This window comes from Mustela erminea, chromosome 14, assembly GCF_009829155.1.
Source record: "Mustela erminea isolate mMusErm1 chromosome 14, mMusErm1.Pri, whole genome shotgun sequence".
In the NCBI taxonomy this organism is placed as follows: Eukaryota; Metazoa; Chordata; class Mammalia; order Carnivora; family Mustelidae; genus Mustela; species Mustela erminea.
This window is the reverse complement of record NC_045627.1, coordinates 66,756,088-66,771,960: the sequence shown is the minus strand read 5'-3', so window position 1 is coordinate 66,771,960 and position 15,873 is coordinate 66,756,088. Positions and strand designations below refer to the sequence as shown.

General features: G+C 37.5%; 1 protein-coding gene and 1 pseudogene across 5 annotated transcripts in view; both read left to right on the top strand.

The window, feature by feature from the left end:
* The first annotated feature begins 5,112 nt into the window (after positions 1–5,112).
* PCGF6 (polycomb group ring finger 6) overlaps positions 5,113–15,873 on the top strand; it is a 31,322-nt gene continuing 20,561 nt past the window's right edge. Inside the window, exons 1-7 of one of the 5 annotated variants that reach the window (XM_032311886.1) lie at positions 5,113–5,706; positions 6,485–6,584; positions 6,675–6,771; positions 7,591–7,646; positions 7,747–7,806; positions 8,683–8,791; positions 13,659–13,686. In XM_032311886.1, the coding sequence (XP_032167777.1) occupies positions 5,176–5,706; positions 6,485–6,584; positions 6,675–6,771; positions 7,591–7,646; positions 7,747–7,806; positions 8,683–8,791; positions 13,659–13,686 (981 nt within the window). In that variant the 5' untranslated portion in view covers positions 5,113–5,175. The remainder of the gene's footprint in view (positions 5,707–6,484; positions 6,585–6,674; positions 6,772–7,590; positions 7,647–7,746; positions 7,807–8,682; positions 8,792–13,658; positions 13,687–15,873) is intronic. The other 4 variants (XM_032311882.1, XM_032311881.1, XM_032311885.1 and 1 more) reach the window with 4 other exon arrangements.
* LOC116573573 lies at positions 9,666–13,646 on the top strand (annotated as a pseudogene).

Sequence of the window (15,873 nt, the reverse complement as noted above, 5' to 3'; positions counted from 1 at the left end):
GGTCATGATCTCTGGATCCCGGGATCAAGCCCCACCTGGGGCTCCCTGCTTGGCAGGGAATCTGCTTCTCTCTCCCCTTCTGCCTCTCCCCCGTTCATGTTCACTCTCTATTTCTATCTCTTTGTCTCAAATGAATAAATAACATCTTAAAATATAATTTGGATCTGAGAACTATCAATCAGGACATTGCATTAGCACAATAACACATATAAAAAACTCTTTAATTATTATTTCTTTTTAATTTTTTAAGGACAGGAAGGACTTTTTTAAGGACTATCTAACATTCATTACACATAATGGTGATGTGCACCAGACATGTATCTGTGGGTTCACGAAAGCATATCAGAAAAACTGTGCTTAATCTTATTTAGTGTTTCTTGGGTCCAGTGTCATTTTACATGAAGACTTATTATTATTATTATTCAGGAATTATTTCCATTATACAATTTTATGACCTCTTTTTTTTTAACTTCCGGGTCTTTGAACTGAAAAGAAAAAATAATGGAATCATTTTCCATAACCATAATATACTATTTTCATGTCTGCTAATGTACTCTCACTTTTTTAAGCTATTACATTTAAGTCTGCGATCCATTTAAGCTAATTTTTGTAGATGGTAAGAGGTAGAGGCCCAGCTTCATTCTTTTGCATGTGGATATCCAGTTATCCCTGCATCATTTGTTGAAATTCTTGCTCCTTTAGATGTTTTGGGAAATTTGTGAAGAACCTATTAGCTACAAATGTGAGGGTTTATTTCTGCACTCTCAATTCTATTCTGTTTGATCTGTATGTCTGTCCTTATGCTAGCACCACAGTGTTTTGATTACTGTAGCTTTGTAGTAAGTTCCCAAATCAGGATGTGTGTGTCCTCTACCTTCATTCTTCTCTTTCAAGATGGTTTTGGCTATCCTTGGTCAATTTTTTGTAGCAACAACAAGAAAAAAATGGATGTATTGATCCATTGCCTTTAATCAGATTTAGTATCATTCCTACAAACCTCTATAATGGAATTCTAAGGAGGGTGTTTTGGCATGAGGTGTTTGGGAAAACATGTTTTAATTTGGGAAAGGGACCATGATACTTTAAATCTTTGGAATCTGACTTGTTTCAGAGGGCTCTAAAGTTTTATTTTCTTTCACAAATACAATTGTATAACATCAGAACACAGACGGTAGGACTTGAGCAGTAGTACAGAATTTTAGATCATTAACCATGTGATCCTTGAAATCAAGACAAAGCTGTGTTTCAGGAACCCTCATTATGTTAGCAAATCAGCACAAGAAATAGCACAAGGTCAAGTCTTGACCTTGATTGGAGTCTGTATTTTGCTCAGTATTAGTAATTATATATATATATTATATATATATAATATATATATATTATATATATAAAACATATGCATTCGATGATTTGAAACTGTTTTCTTTTTAAAGATTTTTATTTATTTATTTGACAGAGAGAGATCACAAGTAGGCAGAGAGGCAGGCAGAGAGAGGAAGGGAAGCAGGCTCCCCGCCGAGCAGAGAGCCCGATGCGGGGCTCGATCCCAGGACCCTGGGATCATGACCTGAGCTGAAGGCAGAGGCCTTAACCCACTGAGCCACCCAGGCGCCCCTGAAACTGTTTTAATAATATTTTTTGAAGTGCATATTGATACCATAAAGTCGTTTGTTGGTTTTTTTGTTGTTGTTGTTAGTTTTTTTTATTTAAGTAATCTATTTAGTTGGGTAAATGTACTTGGGTACATGGGGCTTAAACTCACAACTCTGAAATCAAGAGTCACATGCTCTTCTGACTGAGCCAGCCAGGTGCCTCAGCCCTTTGGTTTTTTTTTTTTTTTTTTTTTTTTTTTTAAAGATTTTTTATTTTATTTATTTGACAGAGAGAAATCACAAGTAGGCAGAGAGGCAGGCAGAGAGAGAGGAAGGGAAGCAGGCCCCCTGTTGAGCAGAGAGCCCGATGTGGGACTCGATCCCAGGACCCTGGAATCATGACCTGAGCCGAAGGCAGCGGCTTAACCCACTGAGCCACCCAGGCGTCCCAGCCCTTTGGTTTTTAATCTGCTTTTAAAAATTAAGGTTTTGGGGCGCCTGCGTGGCTCAGTGGGTTAAGCCTCTGCCTTCAGCTCAGGTCATGATCTCAGGGTACCGGGATCGATCCCCTCATTGGGCTCTCTGCTCTTCAGGGAGACTGCTTCCCTCTCTCTCTCTCTCTCTGCCTACTTGTGATCTCTGTCTATCAAGTAAATAAATAAAATCTTTTTAAAAAATTAAGGTCTTCAGTGAATTATTTACTTACATCAAAGAGTACCAGGAAATCACTCCAAGTCCCAAGGAACATTTATGATTTCTTGATTCCCCAGCTTGTCCCACAATATGTTCATGGATCTGCTTTAAAAATTTCATACCCAGGGACGCCTGGGTGGCTCAGTTGGTTAAGCAGCTGCCTTCGGCTCAGGTCATGATCCCAGCGTCCTGGGATCGAGTCCCACATCGGGCTCCTTGCTCGGCAGGGAGCCTGCTTCTCCCTCTGCCTCTGCCTGCCACTCTGTCTGCCTGTGCTCGCTCTCTCCCCCCTCTCTCTCTGATAAATAAATAAAATCTTAAAAAAAAAAAAATTTCATACCCAGAAACTCACTATCCTTCACAATCAACCAACCTCTGCCATCTCCCTGTGAATTAATGTGTGAAACTTTCGTAAGTTTTTAGATATGATTTTTTTTTCTAAGTAGGCTGTACACTCAAGGTGGGGCTCAAATTCACAACTCCCAGAACAAGAGTCACATGCTCCACCAGTTGAACCAACCAGGCACCCCTAGATATGATTTCTGTTTGAAATGTCAAAGCAACACCTCCTCCCTTCAAAAAACCAACTCTATAGCATCTCTCTTGGTCTAATAATCATACAAGGAGTACAAATACTGTTTGTGTTAGATCCACTTTTGCTGTTTTACATTTACACAATTTTAACTAGTTAGCATCCAGGGTAAGAGTGAAGTTCTAGCTCAGTCTAGAATATGATTCAGTTCTGATGCTTTGTCAAAATGTAAAGTCCCTGATAAGTGCTAAAATATAACTCTGATGTGGAAACACACTTGGATCACAATGGAGATGCAAGAAATTCTCATTTTATGAAATAGATACATCCCGGAAGTCCTTACATATTTTTAAATACCACATAATTTAGCCATTTACCGTATGGGTTAGTTGGTCTACCATAGAAATATAACCAGTAGGATATATATATATTTACTAATATACTTATTACAAGGAACTGTTTTACACAATTATGGTAGGTCTGAAATCTTGTAGGGCAGGCCAACATGCTGGAAACTCCTGGGAAGGATTAATGCTGCAGGCCTCAGGAAAAATTTCTCTTCCAGGAGAATCTCTCAGTTTTACTTCTCAGGCCATTCAACTGATTGAATAAAATCTGTTCAGATTATACAGGATATCTCTTACTTAAAATCAACTGATTGCAGCGTTAATTATATCTACAAATACCTTCACAGAACACCTAGGTAAGTGTTTGAATCATTGGGCAGTATAGCCTAGCCAAGATGACACATAAAACTACCTTTTATACCATAGGACTAACAAAGCCTGCAGATATTTCTGTTTACCAGCTAAACTGACACGACCCGGTAGCAGTAATACAAATTTCCTAATTCCTCAGCTTGCCAGCTTTGAAAATGTGCAATTCTTGACTGTATTTTTTTAAGTTTGGGGATTCTCAATATTTTACATTTTTGTATTATACATAAAGTAAAACTTTGTTACTATTAATAATATTTCATATCATACTACAAAATTTTATAATTAAAGCTCATGGCACAAGTAATTCTTTTTCATCAGGTAGCTCTTAACAATGCTGAAAGGTTAGAAGCTATATTCCTTTATCCAATGTAACCATGTGGAAGCGCTTACAGTTTTAGAGCCCGGTAAGGAGAGTATCTCAGGTATTGTGTATGTTTGTCTCTTTCAATCTCTCTCTCTTCAGTGTCCTCTTTCAATATCCTGGTCTAAGTTCTCATTCCCCTCCCTTGAGGCTTTATACTCCTCCGTGTAGAAGGAGACATTTCCTTTCTTCCACTTTTTGGATCTTGCAAATTTCAGTATCTTAGGCTTGACCAGAGTTTGGGAACTGCAGAGAGAAAGGTAGAGGCTAGTGCAGGAGCAATGGGGACACATTAAATCTGATTGTTTTTCCCAAACAAGCATAGTGACTTCATTTCCTCACCATTCCCTAAGAAAAATGTACACCACTCCCACATGAGCATTAATTTTACTCAGTGACAACCCAGTCTCTCTCAGATATTTTTCCCCCAGCATTTTTTCTTGATTTCTTTCTGAATCCAGCTTGCAAGCATCATGACATTAGCTGGCACTATGTTAGTCAGCAATTCCAAATATCTTTCCTAAAAAAATTGGGGGTGGGGGTGGGAGTGCCTGAATGCGTCTCAGTTCCTGCTACAATAGACCTTCCATAAATGTTTGTTGAATTAAATATAATGGACTTTCCTCTATGTGTTGGGAACTCACGGATGGTCTTCCAACGGCGATTAAGTTTCCATCCTGTGGCAATACAAGATTTAATTGCTCTAAGTAAGTAAACATATATTTCAAAAATAGAGACGTCATACTTCCTAATGGAAATAATCTTGGATGAAAGAAACGCACAATGGCTCTTTAAATTTAAGTCGTTATTGTTCATAATACGACATTACTTTAAAGCCCATTTAAGTGCTCCGCGCATCAACTGATGCAGACAGAATACTGCTGTCTGGAACGGTACCAATTTTTTCATTTTTGAAAGGGAGTGAAGAGACGGGCGGGTTGGCTCAGTCTGTAGAACCTGCGGCTCTTGATCTCAGGATGGGGAGATCGAGCCCCACGCTGGGTACACAGATTACTTTAAAAAATTAAATCTTAAAAAAATAAACAAAGGGAAAAATAATGAATACTGTTATGCTGGAAATAAAAAAAAATCATTAAAAAAAAAAAAGGATTGCATGGAGCACGGGGTGTGGTGCAAAAATAATGAATACTGTTATGCTGGAAATAAAAAAAAATATCATAAAATAAAAAAATAAATAAAAAATAAACAAAGGGGAGTAAAGACAGCGTCAGCCTTACAAATAAAAAATTCTAATACGACCCTCAGGCCCCACCCTATATGCAAAGAGGCTCAGTGCACGCCCGTCCAGGTTTAGGTGAGGGGCAGCGAACCACATTTCCCAGCGGGCCCTGCAGGTCTCCCGCGCCTGCGCACTGGCCGCCTAGGCAGGTAGGCAGAACTCCCGCGCTATCCAGCCGCCGGGTCTCGTCTCCCTCGGTCTCTGCCCCCGGCATGGAGAGGGTCTCGGTGGCCGCAGGGAGCGCGGGCGTCGACAAGGCCGAGGGAGCTGCAGCCATGCGGCCGCCGCCTGCTGTCTCCCCGCCTGCTCTCACCCCGGCACCCGCAGCGGGTGAGGAGGGCCCGCCGCCTTTGCCCGAGGCGGGGGCTCCAGGCTGCTCGGGCTCCCGGCCCCCAGAGTTGGAGCCCGAGCGCAGCCTGGGCCGCATGAGGGGCCGCTTCGAGGACGAGGACGACGAGTTGGAAGAGGATGAGGAGCTGGAGGAAGAGGAGGAGGAGGAGGAGGAAGAGATGAGCCACTTCTCGCTGAGGCTGGAGGGGGGTCGGCCGGACTCAGAGGACGAGGAGGAGGTATTTATAGCCGGTGCCCGACCACGCGGGGCCGGAGGGGCCTGAGGGTCCAAGCCAGCCCTCCCCAGTAAGAGCCGGGCCGCGTCCCCAGCTCGCCGCTGCAGCCTTTGGCACTCGCGTCGACCTCCACCCCTCCCTCTCAACCTGCCTAGGCATGTGGCGCGGACTGGTCCGCACCCGATTCCTTGCCGACTCTTTTTGTGAGCTTCCTGCCAATCACTTAGGCTCTCCTGGTCCGACTCTGTTATTCTGTAAATAATTATTAAATTATGCCAGGCGGGTAGGGGCCAAGGGTACAGTGCTCCTGCTTTCCAAGAGCTTACGGTCGGACAGGGAAACAGTCCCTTTCTACAGGGTGTTCAGAGGATGGTAAACCCCTACCTCATAAGTTTAATTGGGAAGGGGTTTTGTTCGTTTTTTTTAATGTGGTAGCGCATACTTTATAAAGTTGGTAAGACCTAGCCAGTCGGAATTGATATATTAAACGTAAACACCAGTATCTGGAAAGTTTGCCCATTTTGTAATTAATTCATAAAGTAAGATGCCCCTCATCTGGTAATATAAAGTATATCTAAAAGAATGAGATCTTTTTGAAACATTGGTTTATATTGTGTTATTGTAACTTCGATTAGGATTTTGAAGGGTTGGAGGTACTGTAACATGTTTCCGTGTTGCAAATTAAGTTACACATTGTTTATAATGAAATGTGGGGATTATGGTTTAAGAATTTGGGAAGACAAGTACTTGTATTTTACAACTATTTGCATTGCATTTCCAGCGCCTGATTAATCTCTCTGAGCTGACACCATACATCTTGTGTTCCATTTGCAAAGGTTACTTAATAGATGCAACTACCATTACAGAATGTCTTCATACGTGTAAGCATATAGTTCACATTTCAAACTAATGCATTGAATTTTTGAAATGTCTCTAAAGCATCCTAATTTAAACATTTTCTTTTTCAACAGTTTGTAAAAGCTGCATTGTAAGACATTTTTACTATAGCAACAGATGTCCAAAATGCAACATAGTAGTACATCAGACACAACCTCTTTATAACATAAGGTAAGACAAATATATAAGTAAAATTTGTATTTTAAATATACTTTTTCTGAAGGCTTCTAGTTGTATAGTTGGGAATAAACTCTTGACCTCTTTTGAAAAGGGAACTATGTATTCTCTAAAATACATATAGAACACTTACTCTGTACCAGGCACTGTGATATCTGCTGGGGACAAAAAAAAATTTAAAAAGCACAGGCCTCTCTTTTTGAGGATTTTAATTCAGTCACTCAAGTTAATGAAACTAGTTTAGGCTTGTCATTTTGGGGATATTTAGAATACTTTTTAAAAAGGAATTTTTAAAAATTTATTTTGAAATTACTTTTTTAAAGTAATGCCTGAGACAGCTGTCCTCTTTAGAAAAACCTGTTTCTCATAGGTCATTTTGGGTTTTTTTTTCTTTTTTTTTTTTTTCCAAATTTTCCATTCATACTCCGTCTCCTAAGGGAAGAAAAATACTAAAGGTGGATTACTTTCATGTGTTCAGCAAATACTATTACGTTTTTACTCCTTCATAGAAGAATGCTTTGTAGATGATGCACAGAAGTTCAAAATACAGTCTCTGCAAGGGAGTAAGACCAGTACACATGGAATAATTGAGCAAACTATTCAAGAGTCTATGATTACTTATGATTACTTAGAATTAATTACTTGAGGTCATCTCAGTGAGAGCCAGTGCTACCTAAAAGTAATTCACCTCTGAAAAAGGAGATAATCCACTCCCAAGAGAAAACAGTTACAAAGAGCATCATTCACTCTCACTCTGTACCATAATGCGTTTTGCTGAATTCTGAGGTATTCTCCATCCTTTCCTTTTATTAGGTTGGACCGACAGTTACAAGACATAGTGTACAAATTAGTGATCAATCTAGAGGAAAGTAAGTTTGTTTTATTACATAGTTGTGAATCCCAGAATCTCTGCTGACTCTACTAGTTACATTTTAAGTGTAATTTAGTCTGTGTTTTATCATTTTTTAGGAGAAAAAAAGCAAATGCATGATTTCTATAAAGAAAGAGGTCTAGAAGTACCTAAACCTGGTAAGTTTGGGTGTATATCATATATATTTGTAGCTTTAAGAATACTAAATAAAATTTACTCCCTTTGAGGTTCTTTTTGGTGATAGCCAGTTATTTTATGATCAAAGAGGGAGAAAGATTATGAAGGTAAAGATGTAGTATAATCCAATTTGATTATTTGTAAAAATTAAAGGACACAGGTTCTGTAGCTAGACTGTCTGAGTTTGATCCTAGCTCTGCCCCTTCACTATCTGTGAGACTTCAATATCTCAGTTTCCTCATCTATAAAGTAGGGATAATGATAGCGCTTCATAAAAGTGTTGTAAGTATAATACAAAGCACTTAAAACAGTGCCTGGAACATAGTAACTGTTCAGATAGTTTTTGTGATGATGGTAATGTCAGAGTATAGAAGTTAGATAAATTTCTGTTTAAATCCTGGTTCTTCCACTTACTACATATTGCCTAATCTCACTTAAACAGTAATCTCAGTTTCTTTGTAGTTTTAACTGTTAAAAAAAAAAAGAGTAGCGGTATACTTAGGGGATTATAATAAGATTAAACAAGAACGTGCATGTACAGGGCTGAGTATGAGCCCTGAACTCTGGCACGCAGTAGTGCTTGTTAAAGATTACGTGTATCTCTTGTGTAGTGATGAGCTCTCTCTGTGACCCTGATAAACCAGCCACATATGTCTGCTTTCCATTGTGAAGTGGTCCCCAGGTGCAATTTCACTGGCTTTGACAGATTAGTTAATGTTATTAGAGAAAGGGAGTTTGAGTGTTTTATGATCTTTTAAATAGTCAACATAGTTATAATATGTGTAATTATTTTTCAAAGATCTCAATTCATGAAATTTTTATTCTAACTCAGCTTTTTTCCTTTGGCTGTTAAATAGCTGTTCCACAGCCAGTCCCTTCAAGCAAAGGAAGATCTAAGAAAGTCTTAGAATCCGTGTTTCGTATTCCACCTGAACTTGATATGTCTTTATTACTAGAGTTCATTGGGTGAGTACCCTAAAACTCTACCTCTTAACTGTAAAATAAAGAACTTGTTAAGTCCCAGCAGTTACAAAATCATCCTGAACTCAGGTATAATCAAGTTCTTCTGATATCCTTTTAAAAAAATTAATCTTGAAATATTCACGACTTAAAGAATAGTACTATAATCACTTGTATCACTATCATCTGGCTTAAGAAATAACCCATGCTAGTATGCCGGAAGCCCTTCGGCTACCTCTTCCTGTTCACCGTCCCTTCTCCCCCGCTTAGAGGTTAATAACCACTCTCCTAAAAGTAATGATTGGTATTCCCATGATTTTTAAAATATGTTTATCTCATGTATCAATGCTTAAGTAATATGTAGAATTGCTTTTGTCCATTAAAAATTTCATATAGTATCATATGTTGTAAGTGTTCATAAGTTGTGTTTTACAACTTGCTTTTTTTTTCCCAACTTATTTTTTTCACTCAGCATTCTGTGATTTATCTGTGTGGAAATGTGTAGCTCTAGTTCATTCATTTTCACCATTGCCATACCATAATTTATCTTTTCTTGTACTGTTGAACATTTAACTTGTTTCCAGGTTTTTTTTTTGTTATTATTAACAATGTTACTTTATGTATTTGTATACATATCTCCATATATATGTTATATATATACACATATACATATACAAGATAGTTATCTAAGAGTATATGTTTGCAGAGTCTTAGCATATGTTTGTTTTTAACTTTTCTTGGTTTTGCCAAATTGTTTTTTAAAGTAGTTGGATATCCTTTTAATTCGTATAAATTGCTTCTTTCAAAAGATATATGTAGCATATGGTGTACTCTGTTATATTGCAACGCTGTTAAACACTGTCCTGATCACAGAGTTGGCATGTATCAAACTGCAGTTTTCAGAATACTTAGTTTGCAGAATAAAGTAAAGTGCTTTTCTTTTGAAAATATGGATTTCCCATTTTATGTCACTGATGATTACTTTTTAATTATTTCCACCTTATAATGCTAGGTTGCCTATATCACTTACTAGTATTCAGCTTGTACTGTATTGTATTTATCTTTTTATGTAGTCACTCTGTCATCAGCTGATATTAAGGACCTCTAAGAGGCCAGAAACGTTTCTCCTGCCTACATAAATCCCACGTAGTAATGGTTGATAATGAAATAAACATCCATTTGGAAGAATGAACAGAAACTATGTAATACCAGACTTTAAACCAGCAATTTCTGATAATAAGGAGTGTGTTTCAATCTAAATGTCCAAAAGGGACCTGGTTAAATAATGGTATATAGCACATGAGTGTTAGCGTGTGTTAGCTAACACTGTGTGTTAGCCTGATAGTGTACGTGCTAATATGGACGAGTCTCCAAAAGAGACTACATAGTGTGTTTCTGCTTACTTATTTATTTTAAAGAGAGTGATGGAAAAGATGTGTGTAGACATATGTTTTGCATGCACAGACCATTCCTGAAAGGATATATAAGAAAATGTTAATGGCAGTTAGTTGCCAGAAACTAGTATGTGAGTCTACGATGGGAAAGAGTCTTTCTTTTCATTGTATTTGAATTTTTACAATGTAACTTGATTTTTAATAAGTAAAATTAAAATTTGAAACCTGAAAGGAATTTATATTTCCAAAAAATATTTTGGGAAATGTAACATTTCCTACAATGCACGGTAAGAACTGATGGTTGGGTTTTTTAATACATTTTTTGAAAAGTGGCAAGGATGCAAAGATAGCAGATATGTGATGGATGTGCCACCATTGCCTCTTCTTTTACCCACCTGCAGAAATCAATAATTAATCATGGCAGGCTCTCCTAATGAGTGAGACTTGACCATAGTATTCAAGGCTGTCATTACCACTTACCAAACTTACTATATTATTAGTACATCCCGTCCTATAGAAAAAAGAGCCCTCATGCTCTTTCCCTGCTGCCAGTCGCCAGGAGGCTGAGGATTAGGTGGACTCAGTTTAGCTTCACCTGAAACCCACCGCCAAGGCTGAGAAAAGCATTGCTGCTGGAAGTATAATGGACATTAATACTGCTTTACAAGAGGTGCTGAAGACCGCCCTCACCCATACTGGCCTAAGCATGTGGAATTTACAAAACTGCCAAAACCTTAGACAAGCACCAAACCCATCTTTTTGTGTTTGCATCCAACTGTGATGGCCTATGTATGTCAAGTTGATGGAGGCCCCTTATGCCAAAAACTAAATCAGCCTAACTAAGGCTGATGACAGAAAGAAGCTAGGGGAATGGATGGGCCTCTATAAAATTGACAGAGAAGGAAAACCCCATAAGTGGTTCGTTGCAGTTGTGTGGTGGTTAAAGGCTATGGCAAAGAGTCTTGGGCCAGGATGTCATTGACGAATACTTCAAATATAAGAAATGAACAAATAAAAAACTTGGTTCTTGTTCCAAAAAAAGAAAAAAAAAAAAAAGAGCCCTCACTTGGAATAAAGGATCTAGATTTAAATCCTCGCTTCTCTATTATCTAGCTTTGTAATCACTAACAAGTTGCTTTTTGTTTATTCATAAGATGTTTGTTAAGGTCCTGCTATATGTACCAGCACAGTCTTCTGCTAGTTGTTGAGAATACAGTTTGAATAAGTCAGCCATGGCCTTGGCTCTCATGGAACTTTTAGTTTTAACTTCTCAGAGCTTCAGCTTCCCTATCTGTAAAAAGCAAGAATTGAGCCTTTTATGTGGCTGATTATGATGAGTAGTCTAACTTATAATATAGCTCTTTATCTGTTTTCAACTGGTTGAGGGGAAGAAAGCTTCCAGTGTGGCAAGGAGTCCTTTTGAAAGAAAGCTTCCAGAGGCAAAGAATCCTTTTGAAGTCACCAGTCCCCCGAGTTCACTACATGGAAGAGCTTTTATGTTACCACAAAGTCAGGCTCCTGAGGGTAGCCCATAGACAGCTCTTTCACGGCAGGGCAAGTGGCAGAGGAGTTTTAACCTGATGCGAGTACAAAAGCAAATTTGGTCCAGCTTTTGAGCCCACTTAAGTTGGAAGAGCAAAAAAACTGAGGTAGGTTCAGCCTGTGAACAGTGTTTTTTCAACTATTGGAATGTGAAGTTAGATTCCCCACCCCCCCCAAACTGGGTATGCTGTGTTTTGTGATCTTTAGATAGTCTTGTACTTGTCCTTTTTTGTTCTTTAGTTTCTGTGAGAAAAGTAGAAGATGATCAGTTTCTGAATTTCTGAATTGAAGATTATAATAGCAACTAACAAGATTGTTCTAAGTATCAACTTATGGTATTCCTACCATGTCTAAACTATTATCAATATGTGAATATTGAAATAATGCAGGGTCATTCAAAAATAAAAGTTAAAGTAGTCTGTGGTACTGTAATTTGTACATGTGTCTAGTGTGGAAAATGGACTCACATGACATACATGTGATAGAGCAGAAATTTCATGCAGTCTTAAACTCAGTAGCATTTAGTGAACCAGGGAGGTGATAGCCAACTGTATGCTGTATTAATCCAGCTAGAGTATTATGTTCAACTCTGTGCACTACATTTTAAGAGAGATGGTAAGCCAAGGTGTAACCAGAACAGTAAAAGTTTTGAAAACCATGGCATACGTGGTAAGGGAAGGAACAAAAATAATCTGAAAAAGAGAAAACAGTCATAAGCCCCTTAAGTTCATTTCAGATCTTTAGAGGGTTATCATATAAAAGAAAGATTGAGTCTAGTTCATAAGACTACCAAAAGGCAGAACTAGGATTAGCGGGCGTAAGTTACAGGGAGAAACATATTTGCTTCAGTGCAAGCAAGCAATTCTAACAAAGTTGCCCACAAATGGAACGGACTGACTTGTCAGATAAACTCTCTATCTCTTTAGATGCCTAAGCAGAAGCCAGATGACCATATATCATGGATTCTATAGAGATAATTCTTGTAAAAAAATAGAATATTACAACTCTAAGCTTATATATTTTAGGTTTCTAGTATATCCACATATATAACATTTATCTTAATGTAATATTTTATAATATAGCTTCTATGTTATATTTTAATATATTTCTTTATTTGTATTATAAGAATATGCCATAGCTGATGCAATTGTGATCTGGCCTCCTCTTCACAACATGATAGGGAAGAGAGAATGCGGGTTTTGTTGCTAGATAAACCTGAGTTGGAAGCTTTATCACTTAATAGCTCTGTGACCTTAAGCAAGTTATTAAACCTCTCTGAGCTTTATTCTCTTCTATAGAAGGGGAATACTAATACCTGATATGCAGGGCTTTATGAGGACTAAATGAAAAACATGCATCCTATTATGAAGACCTACTATAATGCCTGGTACATAGTAGATGCCCAACAAAAATTAGTGCCCCTTGTCTCCTCATGACATAAACATAATTGATTTAACCAAGAAATATCTTTGTACTTCAAGGTAAAGAGCAAACTGAGTAAATCATGCCCATTATTGCTATAAGTAAAACAATAGGCAATCTAGCAGACTTCTTGTAAGAAATCTATTTTGTAAGGGTTACTGTAAAGAAAAAGACACATTAATTATAATAGAAAGAAGTTTTACTTTAAATTGGAAAATGTTAGAATGCCACATGTGTGGAAAATCTAAATATTAAGGATATACTTTTAACTCCTGGAAGTATACAAAGTAGTGTAACTCCTGGAAGTATACAAAGTAGTGTAAAATAGTAGGTAACACTGCCTTTGCCTTACCAGTAGATGGCAGAAATGACAACTACATTTATTTGTTTCGTAAAGTGTTAGGTTTTAAAATTAAACTGATGTTCCTCAAATATTTATATTGATGTTATTTTTCTGTGTTATATGATTTAATGTATAGTTTAAAATGTTGATTAATTTTGCTTTCGTTTTTCAGTGCTAATGAAGGCACGGGACATTTTAAGGTATTTTATTTTTATTTACTTCACAGGAGGACCCTGTAGTCCACAATTACAGAGTCAGATTAGCAATCATGTGGAGAATGTTTTCGATTACAATACAGTTTTGTAAATAAAAGTTGTAGAAATGTGAAGTACATTTAATAATGCTCTCATAATAAGTTTATGAGAAAAGAGTTATTAAGTAGGGATTTGTTATTAATTCAGGACAGTGGTCTAAGTAAACAAGTGAGAAATTTTAAGAACTCTAAAACCAAATACTGTGATAATTTGGTGACTTTAAAAAATATTTCAAAGTGGGCGCCTTGGTGGCTCAGTTGTTAAGCATCTGCCTTCTGCTCAGATCATGATCCCAGGATCCTGGGATCAAGCCCTGCACTGGGCTCCCTGGTCAGCTGGAAGCCTACTTCTCCCTCTCCCAGTCCCCCTGCTTGTGTTCCTTTTCTCACTGTGTCTCTCTCTGTCAAATAAATAAATGAAATATTAAAAAAATATTTCAAAGCATTTTTTGCATAGTTGGCATTTAGAGTTAAATATGAGCTTAAATTTTTACTTGCATGTAACATTTTGGGCTCAAGGTAAACCTGCCCGAACTTGTTGCTTCAATCATTTACTAAAATTTTAGAGGTAAGAATGAAGTCCTTTGTTAATGTACCTAAGTTCAGAGTTTGTCTTAAAGCCTCTATTATCACAGGCCCCATTATACCCAGTGTTGCTCCTGTAGTACGAGTCATTCAGGAAGAGGTAACGTTTCCTTTTTTTTTTTTTTTAAGGTAACTTTTTGAAAAGGGCTAAATCAGGCCTTACAGTTACTTGGGTCTGTAAATATATAGGAAATAGCTGGCTTTGATCTGTATAGATTTTTTGACACTTTTTCAAAGTCTGTACTAATATTTGGGTGAATTATACCTGGGTGGGTATACTGTTTTATGAATACAATATTGGCTTAGAGATGTGGATTAAAATGTAGGAATAGATGGGTACTTCTGTGGATGAAGTATATTATAGAGGTTTCCCAGAGATCAGTGGGATGGAGGGAATGCAGTGTTAAGTTTGGTAACTTTGAATTTATTCTAAGTTGTCAAATATCAGATTTATGGTGATAAGGGAGTTCTTTCCCTAGTAGTATGGTGGGTGGGAAAATAGCATATAAATTTCTCGTATGGGACAAGTACAGTGTCATAGGATCCTAGAGTTTGCCAAAGATGTTTGTCAAATGACCTGTAGTAGCCACACAGACCAACAGAGTATAAAAACTTCGTGAAGAAAGAACTAGACATTAATTTGAAATATTAACCTGTTGCTTCCACAAAAGCACATATGGACCTAGAATATTTATGTAGTTCTAATAGTCACACATTAGAAAAATATGACAATACCACCTGTGAAGTATTCTTGCCAAAACAAATGTGCGGCTGATCATACTCCCTAGATTTAATTACTAATTTACAAGAAATCCAGGGGACAAAGGAACATGTTAAATGACACCGTAGGAATATAATAAGCCAAATCTAAACAGTGGGAAGCTACAGCACAAACAGTTGTTTTTTTGGAATAAAAGGGAGAGGTGAAGAGGAAACATAAGTAGAACATATTAAAAGAGACTCAAGGGACATAACTCACTACAGTGTATGGTGTTTATTTGGATTCAAGTTGAAAAATAAACATTTATGAGAGAATAACCCCAAATTGGAAACAACCCAAATATCCATCAATTGGTAAATGGATGAACACAGTATGATATTGCCACACAGTGGAGTATTATTTGGCAATAAAAAGGAGTGGAGTACGCTAAATGCTAAAAAATGGATGAATTTTGAAAATATTATGTTAAGTGAAAGAAACCAGGTGCCAAGAGACCACATAATGCATGATTCCATTTATGTTAAATGTCTAGAGCAGGTAAATTCACAGAAGCAGTAAATACTATAGATGATGGTTGCCAGCGTCTTTGGGGAGTGGGGGAAATTGGGAGTGATTGCTCTTTGGTGTGGAGTTTCTTTTTGGGTGATGAAGATGTTCTGAAATTAGGTAGTGGTGATGAGTTGTACAACCCTGCTTAAATAAACTAAAGCCATTGAATTGTATACTTTAAAATGATGAATTTAATGATACATGACTTCTATCCCAGTAAAGCTATTAAATTTTTTAAAAGTAACTAAACTAAGATCCAGTGGGAACTTTTTTTTTTTT